The sequence below is a fragment of the Scylla paramamosain genome, chromosome 11, assembly GCF_035594125.1.
Source record: "Scylla paramamosain isolate STU-SP2022 chromosome 11, ASM3559412v1, whole genome shotgun sequence".
NCBI classification, from domain to species: domain Eukaryota; kingdom Metazoa; phylum Arthropoda; class Malacostraca; order Decapoda; family Portunidae; genus Scylla; species Scylla paramamosain.
The window spans coordinates 27,405,963-27,430,154 of NC_087161.1; the positions used below are offsets into that span (position 1 = coordinate 27,405,963).

Sequence of the window (24,192 nt, forward strand, 5' to 3'; positions counted from 1 at the left end):
CGGACGGGACGATTCAGACAGTAATCAAACGACAGGACTCAAAGACCCTTCGCACCGACCTTCACTGGTCTGTTCTTGCTGCGCGGCACTGTTGGCGGGGTGAACAGCGCTCCTGATCTACCCCAACACCCACCAAGCAACAGGTCCCCACCTAAGCCTAAACCTAACGTAACCTAACTAGCCTAACCCACCCCAACACCCAGCCCAATACCACCAAGCAACAAGTCTGCTCCCAAGCCCCGCGTGATTATTCGTACATGGCCCGGGTACAGCAGGAGGAGGCAGTAGACACCTGCCGAAACGATAATTACTCTCAGTGAGGTCTAAAGCACTGTTCAGAGGGTGCTGTGAACTTATCATCAAACCCAGCTGTGACCTCACTGAACGTTTCCCTTTGTGTCTCACAACACAAGGGGGCAGTCACAGCCTGCCCTCTAAAGACAACTCTCTTCCTCCACACAAAACTACAAGCACCTAATAACACACACACCCTTCACTCAAAAATTTTAAAATCATCATGGCGACTCCTACACCAGCCTCGTAGTCCCCATCTGGGGAGGGGACCATAAATGTCCCCAGGTCGGACTGCCTTTCTGTTGACGGCCCTAAGTGTCTTGACACCCCCCTCAACTTTTTCTTCATTAATTAACTTCTGCAACATTCGCGGTCTAAGACCTAATTTTCAATCTGTAGAACAACAGCTCTGCTCTTCTAAACCTCATCTTCTTTTCCTCACTGAAACTCAGGTGTCTGAGGCAACTGACAGTAGCCCCTCTTCTGTTCCCTCCTACTTTCTCTATCCTCATTTTCGATCCAAAGCTGGATGCTGCGTTTATGTGCGCAATGACTTAACCTGCTCTTGTGCCTGCGCTCTTGAATCTTCCGAGTTTTCCACTATCTGGCTACGACTACAGAGTCAGAGGCAGAGGCAGACAATGTAAGGTTATATAATTTCTCAAGTAATATTATCGGTATCCCCTTTCACTCAGCAGTTGTATTCTTGCATTATTATGGAAAGTAAGCCATCATGGTGATTGTTCTTTCTTCATGTTGTGGACGAGAATGATTTATCTCACAGAGTGATACTGTGCTCTAAGTCATCTTGGTTGTGTGTTTAGGGAGCAGGATAGTGAGTGTGTTCAGGAGTTGTAGGCTGCTGTTTGTGGTCATTCTGTCCAGGGGCTGAAGGTTACCTCTGCCCCACAGAGCCATTCAGCATGCAGCTGTCTCAACTGAGTGGGGGTGTGGCTCCTTCAGCCAGTGGAGCAGCAGCAGCAGCAGTCGGAGGAACAGGGACTGTTACGAGTGGAGCAGTCGGAATGACAAACAAGCCTCTGCCTCTGAACCAGCGGCTTCAGCTCCAGCGTGAACCCTGGTTCCACGGCGCCATAAGCAGGAAGGAGGCGGAGATGCTGCTACGGCAGGTGTGTTGGGGCGTCTGTGGGGGTGTGGGGCATGGGGGGGGAGGAAGGAGGTGTGTTGTTCCAGCCTCTGCTGCCCATTACAAAAAACGTCAGGCTCATAAATGAAAGCTTGGAATTATTTTTTGTTTTTCTGTTTTTACCAGATAAAATTTATTAAATTGCCTGTTCAGTAAGAGGAACTTCAAACTGAATTTATGAAAAGACTGTGAAATGGAAAAGCAGTTGAAAAATTGTTTAGATGGTGGCACAAGATTGGCTGTTCATTTCATAAAGCTTTGGGTCATTGTTAAATCCCTAGAGAGAGGGTGACCAAAGTTTAGTGAGGAAAGCTAGAAGATTGCCAGCAGGTCATGCTTTATGGCATCCATACTGGTGACCAGAGGGAAGGTTGTGGGCAGCTTGGTGCTTCACACAGACATATTGGGATTTTCTCACTTTTCTTTTCACATTGTTCATTTATTATCTTCCTCACTGTCCACCTGTGCCCAACCACTGATCTGTCCTGCAGGACGGGGACTTCCTGGTGCGGGAGTCTCAGGGCACAGTGGGCCAGTATGTCTTGACGGGGATGCAGAACAACACCAAGAAGCACCTTCTCCTTGTGGACCCTGAGGGAGTGGTGAGTCACCTGTACCTTCTTTCTCTTAAAGCTGCTGATCACCACGTGACCACAGATAAACCGGTATTGATGAATATACTATACAAAGTACCAGCAAAGCCACAGCTGCATATATTTAATACCGTGGATTTCTTCAGTGAACTTTTATCGTAAGAGAGTAAGCTTTTTAGCTAACAGAGAAGGCAGCCGGCTTGCTTACATGATGCTATGTTTTTTACCTTTTTCTCAGCAGTCATTTCCACTGTGTATTTATCATTGTGCATAAACAACAAAGAAGACTTTGTTGCAGCAGAATGACATGGACAGACAATAATCTTTTAGAGAAACTTGCCTTGTCCAGGAGTGAAATCTTTATATACTAACAAATACTTATTTTTTAGATATTCACTGCTTCTTTCGTTGTTTTTTAAATAATGACATAACAGTTTGTCAAGTGTGCTCCTGCCTATTGTCACTAATTTCCTCCCTTCCCTAGGTGAGGACCAAATCACGCACCTTTGATAGTGTGAGTCATCTCATCATCTACCACCGGGACTACGAGCTGCCCATTGTGTCTGCCGAGTCAGCACTCCTCCTGCGCAACCCAGTCCTAAGACACCCCCGCTAGGCCTCAGGGTTCAGTGGAGGGGCTATGGGCTGGGAGGAGGGTGTGGGGGATCAGAGGATCCCCACCCCATCCACCCACCTCCCCAGGCCAGTCCGTTTAGGTGTTTCGTCGCACAAGTACCATAACTTATATTTTGTACCAGTTAGTGCAGTGTTAATGTCTGTGACTCTATGGTCCAGGGGAGTGTGGGGGAGGGTGAGTCAGGGTGTGTGGGGGGAGGGGAAGGGAGGGAGGGGGAGTCCTAGGGTAGGGTGGAGTGTAGGAGTCTGTGTTCCTCTGTAGTACAAAGAAGTAAGTTTGGTTGGTGGCTTATCTGTGTGTGTGTTTGTGATCTGTGTGTGCAATGGTGTGCACATGCTGCCTTTCTTCATGATACTCACTCTCTAACTTCCCAACACACACACACACACACACACACACACACACACACACACACACACACACACACACACACACACACACACACACACACACACACACACACACACACACACACGGTGGAGAACCTCTTTATGCAACCCAAGGTAACTAATCAACAAAAACACTAGTTCTTGCCCATTTTACAATTCTTAGCCTGAAACATTTCAGATGTTCTACTCCCACAAACTGAATCATGAGACACCACTTTCAATGCCATGAATTTTATACTTGGAGAGTTCCCTGTGCTTACCACATCTTCCCTTGTGATGGATCAGAAACATCTGAAGTACACACATGCTTTCCTCTGCCTAGCTAAAGTGCAGAATTGAGCCTTAAGTCACAAGAGTCCAATTTCAGCACAAATGGTGATGAGTAACTCTGGATTTTTGAATTTATATTTTTCTACATGATGCACAAAATATTGAACTGGTACTTAAATGTTGGAGCTTACGATTGTACATGATAGTTTTGTTGATAGTTTTGCCTGTGAAATATTCCCCTGTCTTGAGCAGCACTCATTGTGGGTTTCAGGGATGGCCATGGCAAGGGTAGTTTGGGAGCAGTTGAGACAATCATGTTGCAAAAAATGTGCCACAGAAGCCTTTTGAGTTTGTATCTTGTGCTGTCTGCAAAATGTGACTGATGCCCTGCCTGTGAGCTGTTTAGGAAGGCACAGCGAATTTTCTCTTCATAGACACTAGACTGAACAGTATGAATAACAAATGCACATCAATATACTGACACAGGCATGTGCACACAGCACACATAACTAGAGAGATTAACAGGGAGCCCCCAACTCTAGCTCAACCACAGAGTAACACAGACATCTCCCCCACTGAGGAGGAGGAGAAGAAGGAGACAGAAGGTGCTGTTGAGAGGTGTCACTAGAGTGGAAACTGAAAAGCTCTTGGCAGTCGGCACCTGCTTTTATGTGTGGCTTGAGAGGGATGGAATGAAGCTAGAGTTGCAGGAGTGATAGAGTGTTGTGGGAAGAATCAAGTGAACTTGGTATGGGAGATGTGGGTTTTGCAAGGACTGCAAGAGACAGGGAGGGAGAGTGGCCAGGCTGGCATGGAGGATAGAGAAGTACAAGCTGCATTTGGAAGCCTGAAATGCACTGCATCTGGAGCAATACACACCTTGAGTCCCTCTCACAATAACTTAGACTGACCACCGCCAACCTCGCCACTGCATGCACACTTGCCCTGCACTCCATACCTGCACTTGTGTGGCAGCATGACAGCGCGGCAGGTGTGCGTGGGTGCCTGCAGGTGTGTGTGCGTGATTCAGAGAGCAATAGGTTTTCTTACTGGTAAACCCCAACTAGGTCACTAAACCAAAGACATAATGTAACGTAGGGCCGGGGAGGAGTAGGTGGAGGAGGAGGTGAGGGGGGGGAGCCACCCACTTCACAATATCAGTGAGCCAACCACTACTAAGGTCTATTTTTCAACAGATATTTTTGCTACACCCCATGACTGTGTGTCGATAATTGACAAATCTTGCCTTGTAGCCTCTAGAAGTGACTCTGTCCTCATTTAGTTAAGTGTATTATATGTTGTAAAATACTACTGTAATTGATTCACTATTAAGGTTTAAATTTAATTGTACATAACATGACAGGACACATACATACAAGCATACATCAATACATACAGTCCAGGTATTTTAATGTTGTGTGTGCCAAAAGATATTGACTCAATTATTAACTATTATTTCACACACGCATTTTATCGTTATAAATATGTACGTATGTATGTACATCTGTTCTGTGACAAATTTGAACAATGATCATCTTTAGCAACATGTAGCTCCCACCAGCGTGCTGTTGATAAGTCACCCCAGTCACCTCCCACTGGTCACTCGTCTCATCCTTCAGACCTGCCCTTGTTGGCATGGTGACAGACTCCTCATTATACAACCCAACAGGCAGTTTCTTGCATACACACACACACACAATTTCTTTCCTTCTTTTCCTCCTTCCTCATGCCTGCGGTGTAAAGTGTGGAGGCCACGCGCCTCGTGCCTAGCAGCAAAAGATCTCACGCGGCTGCTTTATGATCAACTTGAACATTAAAGAAAAAATAAAATAAAATAAAAGCGTATATTTCACGGTGGATAGTTTTTTTTTCATATATCGATCCTTTTTATTTTTTTTTATTTATTTGATAATGATTTATTTAGCTTTTTTTTTTTTTGTGAGTACATACCAGACCTTTCGTTCAGTGTGTAGCTTGTTTTTTTCGCCCTTGTGGAATCGTTGCAATAGTAGGAGTTTTCACACAGGCGACAAACAGACATCGCTAAATACGTCACCTACGATTATTATAATTCTAAATGATGTAAGGGGTTGAAACCTTTAGCATAATAACCAAGGATTTTCAGACAACATACTGTGCGTGTATAGCAACATTACGAATATAAAACTGAACAAAAGTTATTAAAAAAAACACTACCCAATGCATCAGTTTCTCTCGGAAGCCTTAGCGACCTCTTGACGGGAACGCTGGTTGAGAAACACTGCCCTAGATAATCAAATGCGAACATTATCACACACATAATTTAGTCTAAGGGCAATTTGTGGCATATGGATAAATAATTACGGATTTTGTCAGCACTGAGACACCTTAAGAGACGCCCGCCTCCTCGCCCGCTCGGTCAGACTCGGTGGAGACAATGACGCAACGCTAAAGTGAGGCGTCCAGCTGCTCGAACTATACTTATTTACTTATTTTGGAGTGTAATAAGATAATTAGCTAACTAACAAAGTGGGGTTTGTGTAAATAACCTTAACCTGATTTCCAGACTGACTCGGCAAAATATGACTTTTTTTTTTTTCAGATTGCGATGTACTCAGTACGTCAGCACTGAAATTAATGAGCTGAATGAATTTGAAGCTAACCAAAGCAACTAAGTAAATAAATTAATATATGAAAACATTTCGCATTTACATTTGCAAATAAACGTAAGAGGACTGGATTTCTGCATTAAAAAAATAGTAAATAGCTAAAGCATCATTCAGTCTCCATCTTAGATGCCTCGCTTTTCCAACAAACTGATGGAAAATAACTGAAAGATGTCCAGGCAGGAGCTATTCATACATGCAGTACATGCACCACATAACCTTGGGCCGACACACGCAGACTGCCTCGTAATTTCTGCCGAGACGCAACATCCATGAACCAATATATCGCCTGGGTTGTATGACGTCTGCATTGTAACGAAGACTGCTACCAGACCCATTGTTTCTCGCGGGCCTGAGTTATTAGCAGCACATGAGGCATTGTTTTGTTTGCTTCTGATTTCTTACGGCAATGGTGACGTAGAAATAAGTGTTCGTTTGATTTAGTTATCTTATATTTTTTTTTCCTCTGGGCTTTTTTTTTTTATGCAGCTTCTGAAAAATCTGAATGCTTTTATTATTCACGACTCCACTGACATCTCCCTTTCCATTACTCTCTCCACATCATCCATTCATCCCATTCTTGGTCTTCCTCTAAGCTTTACGCCTCTCTCAGCTTGACCCAGTTATCTTCCTCACCAGTTGCTCTCCTTCCGTGCTCCTTACACGCCCAAATTATCATAATCTCTCCTCCGTTTGATCAGTCATCCTTCTTCAAACAGCATTTCAACATATTTCCTCATTTCTCACTTTACTTACTTTCTTCAGACACTTCATCTCCAATACACTCCATCTCCCCTTTTCGTATTTCATGTTTCAGCTCAGTACAGTGTCGACAATACCACTACATCCTACTTTAGCATCTTTCCATTCATTCCCAGTGGCCTACAACCAAAAGTTCGTATCTATCCCACTCCCACACCTTCCTTGCTTCATTCTTTGTAAATGTTTGGGACGCTCTCTCTCTCTCTCTCTCTCTCTCTCTCTCTCTCTCTCTCTCTCTCTCTCTCTCTCTCTCTCTCTGGGGTCCCGAATACATAGTCATTGCAGCTCGTGATGTCTTTACTCACTTTATTTTTTTTTCTACAGTATATTTTGAAAGCAGATAATTTATTGTCACACACACACACACACACACACACACACACACACACACACACACACACACACACACACACACACACACACACACACACATACACACACACACACACACACACACACACATATACACACACACACACACACACACACATACACACACACACACACACACACACACACACACACACACACACACACACACACACACACACACACACACACAGTACAAGTTTTAAAACACTTGAATTGGCCCCAAGAAAAATGCAGGTGAGGATACGTGAGAAGCTTCAAAATTAAGTCCTGATCAGGCCTCCTTGAAGGGGAGAACCTTCCCTGAGTATAACAGTAGTAGTAGTAGTAATAATAATAATAATAATAATAATAATTATTATTATTATTATTATTATTATAATAATAACAATAATAATAATAATGATAATAAAAATAATAATAATAATAACAGAACATTACTAAACAGCCATAGTAAAATTCTATCATGATCATTATAACTATCATAAAAATAGTAATGCTAACCACCTCATTAAAAGTTTTGAGGAATACAGTACCTATCCTAGATATTTCAACAATTTTCAATGAACAGTTTCTCGAGTCTGGTGACAACAGTCAAGCTAGTGACAGGAATGGTAATGCCGCTGCTCATGAAGCCTTCAAGACGGTGGCTGCATAACTCATGATCTTCCAGGGATGGGATGACCAGCTGCAGGTAATATAGGAACTGGGATGTGGGATGGACGCCAAGGTCACGGGGATAAATCACCAGCGTGATCACAACACTGGCTGCAGCTACAGGCCTGGCGGTGGTGGTGGTGGTGAGAGGCACAGCACTGCATCAACTGCACTCAAGGTAAAGAGAGATTCCCTCCACTGTGGACTGTGTGTGTGTGTGTGTGTGTGTGTGTGTTTACCTAGTTGGGCTTCCGAGAAGCACTGCATGTGGCCCTGTCTCCATATATCAGTTGCTATGTACATATTCATTCAGTTTTCCTCAAAGTATATAATATAGTTATTCACTCCTGGCTTTTATCACTTTTTATCTAATACAAGTAGTATATTTTTATTCACTAGAGAAACTTCTTTCTTTTGTCACATGAAATGCATTCATCAGACATAAATATCATCATCATTTTGTTTAACTCTTATTGTCTCTGATGGGAAAATGTTTCCTCCCTTTATGCCATTCTCTGACAGGCTGTAAGCTTGATTTCAGGGTGACCCTTTGTTATGGATGCTGCCAGTCATGCCAGCTAAAGACTCCCTCCCCGAACCTGATTTTCCCATGTGACGCAGCCCCACAGTATAGATCCTTCTCATGAGCATTACAATATCAACTAATCCTAAATTTCCACTCTAGTTTCCCAAGCAAGTTCAATGCTCACTGTGAAATCCTTTCCCCCAGTCCCTCCCCGGCCGCCAAGATGAGCAAGCAGCTGGTGTGTGTGCAGGACTATGAGAAGGAGGCTCGCCAGCACCTCAACAAAAACACCCTGGACTACTATCAGTCTGGCGCCCTGGACGAGGTCACTCTGAGGGAAAACAAAGAGGCTATGGAGAGGTATGGAGAGGGCAAGGAAAGGGATGCAGGTGTGTGGGACGGTGATGAGGCAAGATCAGGGTAGGGTAATGCAAGGCTTGTTTCTGCCACAGCAAAATATGTAATTTTTACCATATTCATAGTACTTGTAAAGAAAACAAACATATATGCACCAACACCTTCCCAAGACAGTTTAGGTGCCGGAACAATAGTGTGTACGTGTGCACTTCAGTACACGAGTGTGCTTCTCAATGCAACGATAACTGCTGTTACTTTTATTTCTCTCCAGTATTTCCAGTCTGTCTTTTGCTTCGCTATCTGTCCTACTCTTCCCTCTCTTCCTTCCCTAGGTGGTACATTCGCCCCAGGTTCTTGCGTGACGTGTCTCACTGCAGTCTAGCCACCACACTGTTGGGCCACAAAGTCGCTGTGCCCTTTGGGGTGGCCCCAACAGCCATGCAGCGCATGGCCCATAATGAAGGGGAGGTGGCCACAGCACGAGGTAAGCCGTCACTACTATATGTATATTTTCTCTTGATAAATGTTTAATAGCAAGGTATTACATGTTTGTTAATATACTACAATACAAAACTCTCCATAGCACAAACAAATAGCGTCCTACAAAAAAAAAAAGGTAAACTTCACATCTCATCTCTAGCTAAAACAGCTTCTATGAAGTTAGGTGTTCTGAGACGTCTCCGCTAGTTTTTCTCACCCCCCCAGCTGCTAACTCTGTACAAGGGCCTTATCCGTCCATGTATGGAGCATGCTTCACATGTCTGGGGGGGTTCCACTCATAGTGCTCTTCTAGACAGGGTGGAATCAAAAGCTTTTCGTCTCATCAACTCCTCTCCTCTAACTGACTGTCTTCAGCCTCTCTCTCACCGCCGCAATGTTGCATATCTAGCTGTCTTCTACCGCTATTTTCATGCTAACTGCTCTTCTGATCTTGCTAACTGCATGCCTCCTTCCGCGGCCTCGCTGCACAAGACTTTCTTCTTTATCTCACCCCTATTCTGTCCACCTTTCTAACGCAAGAGTTAACCAGTATTTTCAATCATTCATCCCTTTCTCTGGTAAACTCTGGAACTCCCTGCCTGCTTCTGTATTTCCATCTTCCTATGACTTGAATTCCTTCAAGAGGGAGGTTTCAAGACACTTATTCATCAATTTTTGACCACTGCTTTGACCCTTTTGTGGGACTGGCATTTCAGTGGGCATTTTTTTTATTGGATTTTTGTTGCCCTTGGACAGTGTTCTTCCTACATAAAAAAAAAAAAAGAAGAGTGAAGGGCAGAGGGCGGCGTCCGTGAGGCTTCGAACACGGTATGAGAGGAGGCGTTGTGACGCAAGGAGCGAGGGAGTAAAGGAGGGGAGTTCACAGAGTGCCAGATGGTGTAAGTGACCGAGGATGTGCTACAATGAGGGGGGAGTGGAGTGCAGAGGCGGTGGAGGCGTGGCGGGGCGTGGTGTCCTGTGGCCTCGAGGTGCCGGGCGGCGTGCGGCAGCTTGGGATATTTAGTAAGGTGGTCTGGGCACAAAGAACCTCAGTAAGGCCTTGTCCAGCGTCACGTGAGTATGCCACCCCCGCCTGCCCTGTGTGTGTATGTGTGTGTGTTGTGGGTGGGTGGGTAGGTGTGTATGTGTGTGCTTCAAGGTTCAATTAAGACTCTCGTGACGTAAATGGAGTCTCGTAAAAGGGAGACTCTCAAGTTAAGGAACACGAGAGAGCGAGCAGCCGAAGGGAAAACACAGTAAAATGAATGTACTGCAGGAGTGCTGAGTGAACACTACAACAATTTAGAGTTTGGTGTTCCTGAGGGCCAAACACTGCAGATTTCCATCAGTGTGTTGTCACGGTGACCTCCCTCCCAGAGAGACAGTAATCAGCGTCACGGACACTGGCTCAGTACTCCTGTCCACCTGCAGGCTCGCGGGCATGATAACACTGCCACTGGGCGGTGCTGCCTCGAAGAGAGAAAGCTGAACACACGGAAAGAGAAACAGAGGAGAAAGTAAACCAGAGGGACATAGAAAAAGGATCACAGAAATGCAAATGGAAATCTATTACGACGCTGATTGGCTTACGCATTCCTGTCTTGTTTGAAAACGCGCAGCAAATTAATTCTTTATTCTTACGCAACTCTGTTTTTAAGATGCCAGATTATAAAAGTGTTGGCGTCCTGTCTTGACTACTTTCATCAGGCTCCAGTGAAAATTCCTGAGGCTTCCAAAGGTGTTTTCATGATTCCAGCGAAGGTTTAACAAAGATTCTGCATCAGTAATGGGAAAACAACCCATCAGAACCAGATTAATCTTCCTGGAGCCCTTGAAAATCGTCCTTTCAGAAGTTTCAAGCGTTTCAAAACAGTCTCGGAACTATTGACATCGAATATGGTAGATCACACACACACACACACACACACACATTCACGGTTCGTCCCATCATCCTGTTTCGTCGCTCTGCCTCTCCCGCCCTGCTGCTCCCCCCTTCCCGCCCTGCGTCCCTCCACACACATGGCAATGGCGGGAAGAATGCACCCACCGTCCTATCAGCCTTGTCCCTACAGACAGTCAAGGCCATGTGACACACACACACACACACACACACACACACACACACACACACACACACACACACACACACACAAACACACACACACACACACACACACATACATGAAGGATCCCGTCAGGCCGCCACAAGGTCATGTTTGATTAGCGATATCAAATCTGGAGACAGTGACGCCGCTTCAGCCGAGTGAACCTTCACATTCTGCCATTCAGTGCCACGAGGGGGTGTCTGCAGCCCTCAGACCCGTGCTTTATGTAGTGGGGAGGTTGATGGTTTACACAATGGCGCAGGACCTCAGTGGGGGCAATTAGCTGTGTGGTGACGTAACCTAATGAAGTTACGTGACTCTGTTGTCTGTTTAGGCTGCAATCAAATTCTTTCACTAAAATGTCAATATTTCAGGATAAACCTGTTTGGTACTTGGATTTAGTTAGCAAGACGTAATGTCGCAATAAGCACTTCTGATGAGACACAAGCCCCTCGCAGACAGACTGGCCGGCGAGATGGACCTTGAGGGCTGGTGACTGGTGGGTGGCCCTGACCGGCGGTTACCAAGCCAGGAGCATAGTGCCTCCCCGTGACGGCGGGGGGTGTCTGTCCTCTGGCTGCTTGCCCCAAGGATTCCCTCCTCGCACACCCTTCTGTTGCCTCATGCTGTGCGTCAAGTGTTGGGGGAGGACGACACTCGGCGAGGACACGGACAAGTGGCACTTCCGCGTCCGGCGAGGCATCATATCGCGACGGGGCGGATGTGGTCAGCGCATGGCGTGGCGTGGCCTAGCATGGCGTGGTCGGGCAGGCCCTAGTAGTGCCCACGCTCGCTGCAGTCAGTTGATATCTGCACCACAAGGAACACTCTCTTACGTCCAAGCTTTATTGCATTTTCCATAAATAAACAGACTAATAAATAATTAAATAAACAAATTGAATAAGTAAATCATTTCACTTCCTGCAGACACTTACGATCACTTTCATGTCCGTCACCATTACGTTCCCCACTCAACCCTAACCCCGCGTCCCCACACCCACCATCACCTCCTGCCCACACACTCCGCGCTGAGTCCCCCACCTACCCAGCCCCTCTACACCCACCCATCCCCTCCTGCCACACACACTCACGCTGAGCTGCGGCGTTCTGCCTCGCGCGAGGTGGCGAAGATAAGGAGGTGACGTGGGCGAATCACGGTACTATGACATTCAGCTGTACTGCTTTGAATAGAGATCCCCAGGACATGTTTAATTTAATTCATTGTAAAAGTCTAGTGTTACTTTCATTGGCTTGTGGAAAGGTACAAGTTTGTGTGAATATATATACTCGTAATGTGGTGGTGCCCCGCTGATGGTGACTTACCTCTCCGCAGCATGCATCCACACGTGCTGACGGGACTGGTGCTGCTGATGGCGGCCTCCTGCATGGCCATTCCGGTGTCTATGGAAGGTGAGAGCCGAGTATTAGTGGTGATGGTGCTCTTGTTGTTGTTGTTGTTGTTGTTATAGTTATATTATTATTATTTTGTGGTAGTAGTAGTAGTAGTAGTAGTAGTAGTAGTAGTAGTAGTAGTAGTAGTAGTAGTAGTAGTAGTAGTAGTAGTAGTAGTAGTAGTAGTAGTAGTAGTAGTAGCAGTAGTAGCAGTAGCAGCAGCAGCAACAGCAGCAGCAGCAGCAGCAGCAGCAGCAGCAGCAGCAGCAGCAGCAGCAGCAGCAGCAGCAGTAGTAATAGTAGCAGTAGAAGCAGTAGCAGCAGCAGCAGCAGTAATAGCAACTGTTATTGTTGTTGCTTCACGACAAACAACCCTCAAAGCACCACGGTCCACCTGAACAGAGCCTAAACAAAGCCCCTTTCCTTCAGCTGACTACGACCTCAACTATGTACTGAGCAACCTGACGTCGCTGTGGGAGGAGGTGGAGAGGCTGCGGCATGACGTGGCGGACCATCGACACGGCGACCCTCCCCACGACCAGGTGAGGGGCGAGGTGACAAGTAGATGGACCATTCTAAGTAAACACACCATTTAAAGTAACCAGACCATCTACTGACTCTTTACTGACCATCCCCTGTGCCTGAGTCCCTCCTTGCGCCCACAGGTGACCCAGGAGGTGGACAAGCTGCAACACGAGATGCTGGTGCACGCCTACCAACGCCCACACGAGGGCCACAACGACCACCACAACTCTCAGGCACTCCAGTGAGTACAGTGCAGAGAGAGAGAGAGAGAGAGAGAGAGAGAGAGAGAGAGAGAGAGAGAGAGAGAGAGAGAGAGAGAGAGAGAGAGAGAGAGAGAGAGAGAGAGAGAGAGAGAGAGAGAGAGAGAGAGAGTGACTTCCCTCAGTCGTGCCTCGCCCAGTCCACCAGGTGTAAATTCTACTTTCAGACACCTGGAGCACTTCCACGAGCACCACCACGACGACCACAACCACCATGATGGCGACGACCACCACGGCCACGACCACGGTCACGACCACGGCCACGACCATGGCCACGACCACGGCCACGACGACCACCACCACAACGATGGCGACGAACAGCACGGCCACGACCACGGCCACGACCACGGCCACGACGACGATCACCACCACCATGGCGACGACCACCACGGCCACGACCACAGCCACGATGACCACCACCACGACGATGGCCATCTCGACCATCACCACCACAACGACGACCACCACCACGATGGAGGGCATGAGCACGACCATCACCACCACGGCGGAGACCACGACCACTCGGCAGACACTCACGAACACGAGGGACACGACCACAGCAAAGACAACCACCGACACGACGATGACGACGACGACAACGACGACGACGAGAGTGGAGAGGATGATAGCGGAGACGACGATGACTCAGACAACGAAGGCGAGGCACACGACCACTCTGGAGACACCCACGCCCATGAAGGGCACGACCACAGTCACGATGACCACCACCATGGCGGCCACGACGACCACCACCATGGCGGCCACGACGACCACCACCATGGCGGCCACGACGACCACCACCACCACCACGACGACCACCAACATGGCGGCCACGACGACCACCACCACCATGACGACCACAGCCATGGCCAAGGACACGACCACTCTGGCGACACCCACAGCCACGAGGGACACGACCACAGCCAGGACTCCCACCAGCACGACGAGAGCCACCACCATGAACACGACCACTCTGGCGACACCCACGACCACGAGGGACACGACCACAGGCAGGACCACAGTGAACATGGCGAAGGGCACGACCACTCAGACGACACTCACGACCATGAGGGGCACGACCACAGTCAGGATTCCCACCAACACGAACAGGGGCACGACCACAGCCACGACCACGACCGCCACCACCATGACGACCACCACCACCACGACGACCACCAACATGGCGGCCACGACGATCACCACCATCATGACGACCACAGTCATGGCAAAGGACACGACCACTCTGGCGACAGCCACAGCCACGAGGGACACGACCACAGCCAGGACTCCCACCAGCACGACGAGAGCCACCACCATGAACACGACCACTCTGGCGACACCCACGACCACGAGGGACACGACCACAGGCAGGACCACAGTGAACATGGCGAAGGGCACGACCACTCAGACGACACCCACGACCATGAGGGGCACGACCACAGGCAGGATTCCCACCAACACGAAGAGGGACACGACCACAGCCACGACCACGACCACCACCACCATGACGACCACCACCACCACCATGAGCAGGACGCCCATGACAGACACGGCCTCCACGATCATTTTGAAGGCCTTCCTCCACCCGCCAGCCGCCCCTCTCTGGTTGGCAACGTGCTGGCTCCTAAGTTTGGCCTGGCTCTAGCCCCGGGGCGCGGGCAGGAGGAGGCAGACCTCAGGAACGAGTGGGTACACTCCTACTGCAAGCTGAAGCCAAACGCAGACCTGGCGAACGGCACTGTGAGGGGATCTGTCATTACCTCGCAGAAGGTAAGGCGGTGGTGGCTCTTGCTGTTGTTGTTGTTGTTGTTGTTGGTGGTGGTGGTGGTGGTGGTGGTGGTGTTGGTCTTCTTTTCCTTGTTGTTGTTGTTGTTGTTGTTAGTCTTCTTGCTCTTCATGTTTTTGTTCTTGTTCTTGTATTTTGTTGGTCTTCTCTTCTTTGTTCTTGTTCTTCTTGTTTTTGTTAGTCTTCTTTTGCTGGTCTTCTTCTCTTCCTTGTTCTTGTTCTTGTTTTTTTATTATTCTTTTTTTTTGTTGGTCTTCTTCTCTTCCTTGTTCTTATTCTTGTTTTTATTAGTCTCGTTCTCCTCCGTGTTTTTGTTCTTGTTCTTGTTCTCCTTGTTCTTCTTCCTTTTACTTTTCGACTTCCTCCTCTTTCTATTCCTTCTCTTCTTTTCCCTACTCTTTCTTTACGCTCTTTCTATTCCTCCTCCTCCTCCTCTCTAACTCCTTGTTGCTCTCCTTATTTCACTGAATCATGTAACTTCCATCCTTACATCGTGCATATTATTTATCTACTTATTCATTTATATATTAGGAAGTCAGGAAACGGTACAAAAACTAATTAAAAAAAAAGAGAGAGAGAGAGAAAAAAAAAATAAAATAAAACGTTTGAACTCAGTGCTGCTCCTAGGAAGAAACAGGAGGTGAAGTGTTAGTTAGTTAGCTTTAGGGTGGCTGCAGGGACGGGCAGTAACGCTCCTTGCCATTACAGAAGGACGAGTCTGGCCCGGTCTTCTTCCACCTGAACCTCCACGGCTTCAAACCCTCGGTACGTGACAATATAGAGTGTATGACTTAAGGCCGGTGTTCTGAAACGCCTTGCTCTCTCACCACGGCTACTGAGAGATGTTTAGCCGGGTTATAAAGAGTGTATTTTCGTGTTAATAATGTAGAAGTGTTGCTAATTTGTTACTAGAATCATAAAAACATCTTTGAAAACCCATTTAACTTAACTAATTAGAGTCTTCGAGAAGCATTGTTGTTGGGTCGCAGAAACGTTTCAGAACACGAACTTAATGCTAATAAAGTAATACTCTTTCATCAGAGGAAGAAAAAGAAGCATTTCTAACACACAGAATCACAAGAAGGCCTCACTAACACTGGTTAAGGAAGAAAGCTGTCTATTATACACTTAGCTAGAAGGCAAACTTACTAACAATTTATCATTTAACGAGCTGAGGCACAACACACAATGCATAATTAAAAGATAAGAACACTAGATTTAACGAAGAAACTAAAATACTGTAACAGCTGAACCATGGCACCTTAACATAGTCTCTCTCTCTCTCTCTCTCTCTCTCTCTCTCTCTCTCTCTCTCTCTCTCTCTCTCTCTCTCTCTCTCTCTCTCTCTCTCTCTCTCTCTCTCTCTCTCTCTCTCTCTCTTCACCTCCACAGCAAGGAAGAGTGCACGGGTTCCACATCCACGCCTCCCCCATCACTGATGACAAGTGCATCACCGCCGGGGCACACTTCAATCCCTTCGGCACCACTCACGGAGGCCCCAAGAGCGACACCAGGCAAGTCCACTTTTGTTATAGTTCCCCGTGCAATGCCGCGAGCCTCCGTTTTCTCTCGTGTAATTTCATGCAAAAGAAAATGGGGTTGTTTGAGAGAATTCGACTTAGAATAGGGAAATACTAGGGAGGATTGATTTTTACATACGGATTCAAAAGGGAGAGCTTAACTTTCTATAGGCAGATAAAAGGGCGAGATTGACTTTACATAGGGAGACAATAAGGGAAGCTTCACTTTACACAGTTAACTAATACGTAAATAACAGGAAAAAAAGGGGGAAAAAACGAAAATAACAGGAACAAGGGAACTCTCAGCAGGAAAAAGAAAGAAGAGAGAAAAATAAATAATAAAGATTGAGAAACAGGGAGAAAACTTAACCAGCACACAGACAACAGAAAAAAAATAAAAGAAAAACAAACCAGAATTACAGCCAGGAAGAAAAGAAAAGAAAAAAAGTGAAACAGGAACAGAACTTAAGCAATACATACAAACACAACAAATAAACAAAACAAACAACCAAATGACCCCCTCTCCCTTCTTCCCTCTCCCCTGCAGACACGTGGGCGACCTCGGCAACATCGAGGTGGACAGCCACGGAAAACTGAAGAACTACCTCTTGATAGACGACAAGGTGACATTCAGCGGTCCAGCCACCATCGCCGGGAAGTCCATTGTGGTAGGTGGTGTGTGTGTGTGTGTGTGTGTGTGTGTGTGTGTGTGTGTGTGTGTGTGTGTGTGTGTGTGTGTGTGTCACCCCATAAGCACTCCACAACACCCTACGTCACCCCACATCGCCATGTCTTCACCCCACACCACCCCACAACCCCCAACTCTTCCCAGACCCCTTCTCCACAACTGTACACGATCCACAACCCTCCACAACCACCCTTCATAGCTCCACACCACACAAAAACCTTCCTAACCCCACACCACTCCACAACTCTCCCTTATCACCCCACACCACCAACCACCACCACTACCCTTCACCTCATCACCTCTTCACCACCTCCTACAGATACACGAAGGCCCGGATGACCTGGGGCTTGGTGGGAACGAAGGCAGCCTCACCACGGGGAATGCTGGGGGTCGCCTCGCCTGCTGTACCATCCACATCCAGGCTGAGGGTATTTACAGGTTCAAGGGATGAGTGACGAATGGATGAGTGTGGTTCTCTTTGACGAGTGAAAAGTTAGGGCTCTTTAGATTGTCTTCCTCGTTCTCTCTCTCTCTCTCTTTTTCTCTTGTGTGTGTTTGTTTATAATAAAGATTAGTGGTTATATTGGTGTTTTTCTCTCAAAGCTCCTTGCAAATCACGTGTCTTTCCTGTAGGTGGTGGAATTGCGTACTTGGATTACCCATATAGTCTCTCTCTCTCTCTCTCTCTCTCTCTCTCTCTCTCTCTCTCTCTCTCTCTCTCTCTCTCTCTCTCTCTCTCTCCTCCTCTAATTAATCTCGCTGTGCTCATCACCATCCTCTACTCTGCCAACTTTTACTTCTAATCTTTGGGAAGTTTTCTTAATTGTTTTTTTTTTCTTTCCTACAGCATTCCCAATTTTTTTCCTACACGGGAAGACTTTCAGGGCCATCTACTCTCCGTGAGCTGGTAGACAGGGTAGGTGGTAGAATAATCTTTCGTGGTCTTTCAAGAATTTAAGGGAAATTGTGAAAGGAGGAGGAGGAGGAGGAGGAGGAGGAGGAGGAGGAGGAGGAGAGGAGTTGGGCGAGGACCTGAAGACATCCCCCCTCCCCCCACACTGTGTTTTCGTATCAGTCAAGTCCTTGTGTGTAAAAGCTTGATCTTCTAACTATCGCTATTTCGAAACTGGATAGCTGTTATTTAGAAGGAATTCAAACACCGCCTTCCTCATACACGTACCTCTCTCTCTCTCTCTCTCTCTCTCTCTCTCTCTCTCTCTCTCTCTCTCTCTCTCTCTCTCTCTCTGCTTCCCCAACGAGCGCTTCCCTCAGCCTCCACCGCCTTCCGTAGGACAATATTATAGAGACAGACGTATTAAAAGTTTCGTCTCGCCACAATGACATCAAGGGGGTACGGATCAAATACTGTTAAATTCTGTTCCTTGGAGTACGTGCTAGTTTATTTATTTATTATTATTTTTCTTTCTTCTTTCATGGCTCTTTCGTCTCGTACCTTGGCTAATGAGGGCTGTGTGTGTGTGTGTGTGTGTGTGTGTGTGTGTGTGTGTGTGTGTGGGAGAGCTCCAATTTGCAAGTGAAAGGAAGCACTCAAAAACATCTATACTCTGTGACTCAAAAAAAAAATTGTGAGATCGGTGGAGGAAAACTAGAACGCAGGATTTGTTCTTGTGTTTATTTGTCTGTCTGCTTTTGATGAGGTGAAAATGTGATAACTTTTTCTTTCTCCTTATTTTCTTACATGAGAGAGAGAGAGAGAGAGAGAGAGAGAGAGAGAGAGCACCACCCCTACTAACCAACCACTCTGCTGCCATCCAAAAATAGTACAAGCCAATCTATTTCCTCTCCTTTATTGCAACAAAGACACACACACACACACACGCACACACACACACACATACACCTGAGAGTCTGAGGTGCCCTTGAGGACGTCTTGACCTTCTTTCCTTCCTCCTCTCTTACCTTTCCCTCCCTGCCTCCCTCTCTCTTCCCCACTCCCTCCTCACCCCCTCCCCGCCATTCATCATCAGTGAAGACGCTATCACAGTTTCCCTTACGCCCAAAGAACAAGAGGAAATAGTGAAGCATTGTGATTATTTGTTCTGGGTCTCTCCCTCCTTCCCTCCTTCCCTTGCCTCCTTTCTTCCCTCCCTCCCTCCCTCCCTTCCTCTCCTTCTTGCCTCTCCTTCTTCAGGTAAGCGAACAATAATTACGAAGACTGACAGTAGGAGTGTCTTGTGATGTATGTGTGTGTGTGTGTGTGTGTGTGTGTGTGTGTGTGTGTGTGTGTGTGTGTGTGTGTGTGTGTGTTTCAGTGTCCCCACATCTCGATTTTTTTTCTTTTCTTTTCTTTTCTCTCTCTCTCTCTCTCTCTCTCTCTCTCTCTCTCTCTCTCTCTCTCTCTCTCTCTCTCTCTCTCTCTCTCTCTCTCTCTCTCTCTCATGTAAAAAAAAATAAATTTCGATTTCCGCAAGTGTTTTCATTACTCCAGTGACAGTTCAACAAACCACTCGACATTTATATTTAGATTCCCAAAAGTGCTTTCATGACTCCAGACACAGTGACTAATGAAGAGAGAGAAACATCGTGAGAATCTGAATAATTATCACTGTAGCCTTTAAAAACAGTCCCATTCAAAGATAGGAGTGTTTAAGAATACCACCCCCGCATGTACCCGCCTCCTTGTACTCACCTGCCTGTACCCGCTGCCTGTACCCCCTCCCCTGCCTGTACCCGCCTGCCTGTATTCACCTGCCTGTATTCCCTGGTGATCCCTGTGAGGCGTCCCCGGTCGGCCAAGTAGTAGTCCGAGGTGCTTCTTAGAACGAGAAAAGGGAAAATTTTTAGAGCAAATTCAATATGACACACTGAGGGAAAGAGGGAGAGAGAGGGAGGGAGGGAGGAAGGGAGGGAGGGAGGGAGGGAGGGAGAGAGGGAGAGGGAGGGAAGAAGGGGCATGATGAAGGAGGCGGTGAGGGAAAAACGGAGACGATGAGGTGAGGAGAGAGAGAGAGAGAGAGAGAGAGAGAGAGAGAGAGAGAGAGAGAGAGAGAGAGAGAGAGAGAGTGTCAGTAGCGTGGTGACATCCGTTGAGAGTGGTGTGTGGCTCCTTTCTCTCCCTCAGGTCGGCTCACATGGCCCGCCGCGCTCCGCCTCGTGGCCCCTCACTACACCTGACCCTTCCACACCTGTCACCTACACTTACCTAACCACACCTCCCTCGCCACACCTGTTAGCGTCAGACCTAGCGAAATCCATCACAATAACTACCTCTACACCTGCCTAGCTACACCTCATAAACACACCCACACCTGTTTACTTATAGCCACACCTGTCATCCCTACGCCTAGTAAATGTACCTACACCTGCTTCTCCACCTGTTAAATCCACACCTGCTGATTCAACTCCACATTGTCAAGTTTAATAATACCTACTGCTCCACTTCTATCTCTACTACTGTTGTTTCTCTCCACATTACATCCACACCTGTCTATCCACTTTATAAACACACCTGCCACTCCACCTGGCTGTATCTGCTCCTGATCCACCCTTCCACAGCCCTATTGTTCCGCCTGTGATCCACCATAGTACAAACACATCTGCTCATCCACCCTAGTACGTCTTTCCACATTTACTGGCTCCACTTCATCACTTGTTTGTTGTTCCACACTGTTGGTCCACCTTGTTGCTCCACCTTATTCTTATTCTGTCCCATCCACATCACCTGTTTCCATTCCACCAACATTCCACGTTATTTTTACAGTCCTTCCCACTCGTGTTTGTAGCTTATCCACCCGTCATCCACCTTACCAGTTAAATTATGAATACACACACACACACACACACACACACACACACACACACACACACACACACACACACACACACACACACACACACACCATTCAAGACGTCCTATCTTTTTTTTTTTTAGCTTAGTATTACGTGCCCTCTCTCTCTCTCTCTCTCTCTCTCTCTCTCTCTCTCTCTCTCTCTCTCTCTCTCTCTCTCTCTCTCTCTCTCTCTCTCTCTCTCTCTCTCTCAATGGTGCCTTTTAAAGTTAGTTTTACTTTATTTATTTATTGCTACGAGAGAGAGAGAGAGAGAGAGAGAGAGAGAGAGAGAGAGAGAGAGAGAGAGAGAGAGAGAGAGAGAGAGAGAGCATGTATAGAAGAACTGAGTTTCTGAAAGTACGAGCATTGAGGCGAGGCAACTTTAGAAAAATTATTAACTATTGAGCATTCCCATATTGATCTTGCGGTGAACTAGTGAAGCTTGTGTCTGGAGGAGGAGGAGGAGGAGGAGGAGGAGGAGGAGGAGGAGGAGGGATAGATTCACAACGCTTCTTTAACCTGAATTATTTACCTCAGTAACATACGTGCGTACTTGACCTAAAGATCGGGGACGGGTTTACGCATCACCTGTGACACACCTGAAAACACACCTGAAACACACCTGAAACTCACCTGTCAGGATCTTCTGCGACACACCTACACATGTGCAATACACCCAAACATCTGTGAGGATCTTGCACCTGCAGTTACCTACGTGCACATGTGAAACACAGCTACACATCTGTCAAGACCTTTGAACTGTAACACACCTACACACCAGCCAGGGCCTTACACACCTGCAACACACCTCTCCTCACTCTCCACACTGCACCGTCACTGTAGAAGTGCGGAGGCAAAACCACCTGTAAACACACCTGAGGATACACACACACACACACACACACACACACACACACACACATTGGGCATCCTCCTCCTTCTCCTCCTCCTCCTCCTTTTCCTTCTCTTTCTCTACCACCACCCCCTTCTCTACCTCCTCCTCCTCCTCCTCCTTCTCCACGTGATCGCTCCTCTATATTCACCACAGTACATTCCCCCTGTAAGGTTTCCCCCATGCAAATATTAACTATAGTAATTGCCCCATGCTAAAATGCCCCTAACCTAACCCTATATAACGTAATGTAAACTAGACTAACATTACTTAATATATTCTGACCTAACTGAATTATATAACGGGGGGAAAGGGAGATATTTTTAAACGCCACTAAAATTCCTCTTTGAAGTTTGCACCTGGTTATTCTCCCTATGGTAAATTTCTCCACAAAGGTAATGTATCATCCAAACTAATCTGACTAACAATACCTACTGTAGCTCAGCCGTGTCTCATTACCATCCAGTCAAACATTACCTAACCAACCTGATCTAACATATTTCACCATAACTCATCTGAAAATAGTCTAACATAACCCAGCATAACATTAACCTAACCTAACATTATCTAACTTAACCTAACCTGACCTGACCTAACCTAACATTAACCTAACCTAATATTAACCTAACCTAACCTAACCTAACCTAACATTATCTAACCTAACCTAACATATCAAAACTCAGCCTAACCTAACCTTACCTAACCCAACTTAACCTACTAGTAACTTATTATGAGAGGAGTGGAATGCATTATTTAGGGAGAAACCTCGTATGTGGAATGTTCATGGAGGGACAAATTTACCAGGGCACCACACACCATGATCCACACCTGTCTACACCTGTCTTTACCTTATACCTGTCAGAAACACACCAACCTACGTACATCCTCCTTACACCTGTCAGAAAACACATGAACACACCTGTCTTTACCTACTTACACCTGTCAAGAACACACCTGATTATACGTTACACACACACCTGCTTACACCTGCATACACCTGTCAGGAAGGAGATAAAATGAAGAAAGGAGACAGCCAATCATGTGGATAAGCCTGAAGGAGACGAAGTCAAGGAGTACCCGAGAGACATTTCCCCGCCACCACGACACCCGCGCCTCCCGCCACGCCTGGGCAACACTGACACGAGCGCTACATGTGATCTGCAGGTGCGTGAGAGCCAAGATACCAGCGAGTCTCAGGGCAAGGAGAGGACAAGGCCGGACCCGTGACACCTGACTAGGAGGTAAGTGGGTGACTGGAATAGACTCAGTAATCATTAGGTAGAAATGGGTAGGTTTCATAGAGGGACTGCCACGTGTAGGCCTGATAAATTCCTGCAGCTTCCCTTATTTCCTTTGTTTTTTAAGTCAAAATTGCCCGAAGGTGAGCCAAGAATAACGGACGTGTCAGCTGAATTTAACACCACTCAACACTTCCAAAGCCAGTGTCTCAGTTTTGATTCTCTTCCGGATACCATTACAGGGGTTAATTTTAATGATGGTGTTTGTCGTTATGAAGGCGCTGGAACTTATCTCTTACCATTCATTCACTGGTACCATGAAAGAAGGCAACTACGGAGAGAAACAGTGGAGCCAGTACTACACACACACATACACACACAGAGGCCTGGCGAGGGGCGATGCAAGAGCCAGCCATCAATACATCATAGGAAAGAGATGTTTACCAAATGTCAAGAAATTAAAGTTCTGAAAGGTGAGCAGTGACATTTGTGGTGGCGTGGAGGAAGCTGCGGCGTGTCGGGTGTGTGTGTGTATAAGAGTGTTGGTGTGTGTCTAGACGAGTAAAGATATTCCTTGAGTTTACAGTGAAGATAAAAATAGTATGTAGATATGAACAAGGACTAAGTGCACTGGTATGTACGGACGCTGCATTCACCTCAGCATGCACACGCTGTATTTCTCCTTCCCCCATGACTTGAACTCTCTCAGGAGGGAGGCTTCAAGACACTTATCCCCAAACTTCGGATGATCTATTTGACTTCTCTCTCCTGGGACTGGCACTTCAGTGGGCCTTCTTTGACTTCGTTTTGTTGTCCCACGCCTGTGTTACTCTTAAATACATATATATAAATCATTTAATTGGCCACTA

General features: G+C 46.8%; 4 protein-coding genes across 8 annotated transcripts in view; all 4 read left to right on the plus strand.

Moving 5' to 3' along the window:
- The first annotated feature begins 24 nt into the window (after positions 1–24).
- Positions 25–17,983, plus strand: LOC135105151 (sarcoplasmic reticulum histidine-rich calcium-binding protein-like). Of its 5 annotated transcripts, none has more exons than XM_064013209.1 (9): positions 25–143; positions 12,565–12,641; positions 13,053–13,165; positions 13,289–13,389; positions 13,576–15,178; positions 15,903–15,959; positions 16,587–16,708; positions 17,262–17,382; positions 17,722–17,983. In XM_064013209.1, exons 2-9 carry the CDS (start codon positions 12,566–12,568, stop codon positions 17,851–17,853), a joined length of 2,325 nt encoding a protein of 774 aa, XP_063869279.1. In that variant the 5' UTR covers positions 25–143; position 12,565; the 3' UTR covers positions 17,854–17,983. The 5 variants fall into 5 exon arrangements, with proteins under 5 accessions (XP_063869279.1, XP_063869275.1, XP_063869277.1 ...); XM_064013205.1 differs by lacking the exon at positions 25–143 and adding an exon at positions 10,055–10,200; XM_064013207.1 differs by lacking the exon at positions 25–143 and adding an exon at positions 10,521–10,524.
- LOC135105149 (SHC-transforming protein 1-like) lies at positions 1,203–3,146 on the plus strand. The gene is made up of 3 exons (XM_064013203.1): positions 1,203–1,424; positions 1,933–2,043; positions 2,519–3,146. Exons 1-3 carry the CDS (start codon positions 1,218–1,220, stop codon positions 2,648–2,650), a joined length of 450 nt encoding a protein of 149 aa, XP_063869273.1. The 5' UTR covers positions 1,203–1,217; the 3' UTR covers positions 2,651–3,146.
- Positions 7,812–9,192, plus strand: LOC135105152 (2-Hydroxyacid oxidase 1-like). The gene is made up of 3 exons (XM_064013210.1): positions 7,812–7,941; positions 8,494–8,649; positions 8,979–9,192. Exons 2-3 carry the CDS (start codon positions 8,513–8,515, stop codon positions 9,175–9,177), a joined length of 336 nt encoding a protein of 111 aa, XP_063869280.1. The 5' UTR covers positions 7,812–7,941; positions 8,494–8,512; the 3' UTR covers positions 9,178–9,192.
- Positions 17,984–20,443: 2,460 nt separating the features above from the next.
- Positions 20,444–24,192, plus strand: part of LOC135105154 (gamma-aminobutyric acid receptor alpha-like) — a 37,684-nt gene continuing 33,935 nt past the window's right edge. Inside the window, exons 1-2 of the mRNA XM_064013213.1 lie at positions 20,444–20,484; positions 23,090–23,326. The gene's annotated coding sequence lies outside the window, so the exon portion shown is untranslated. The remainder of the gene's footprint in view (positions 20,485–23,089; positions 23,327–24,192) is intronic.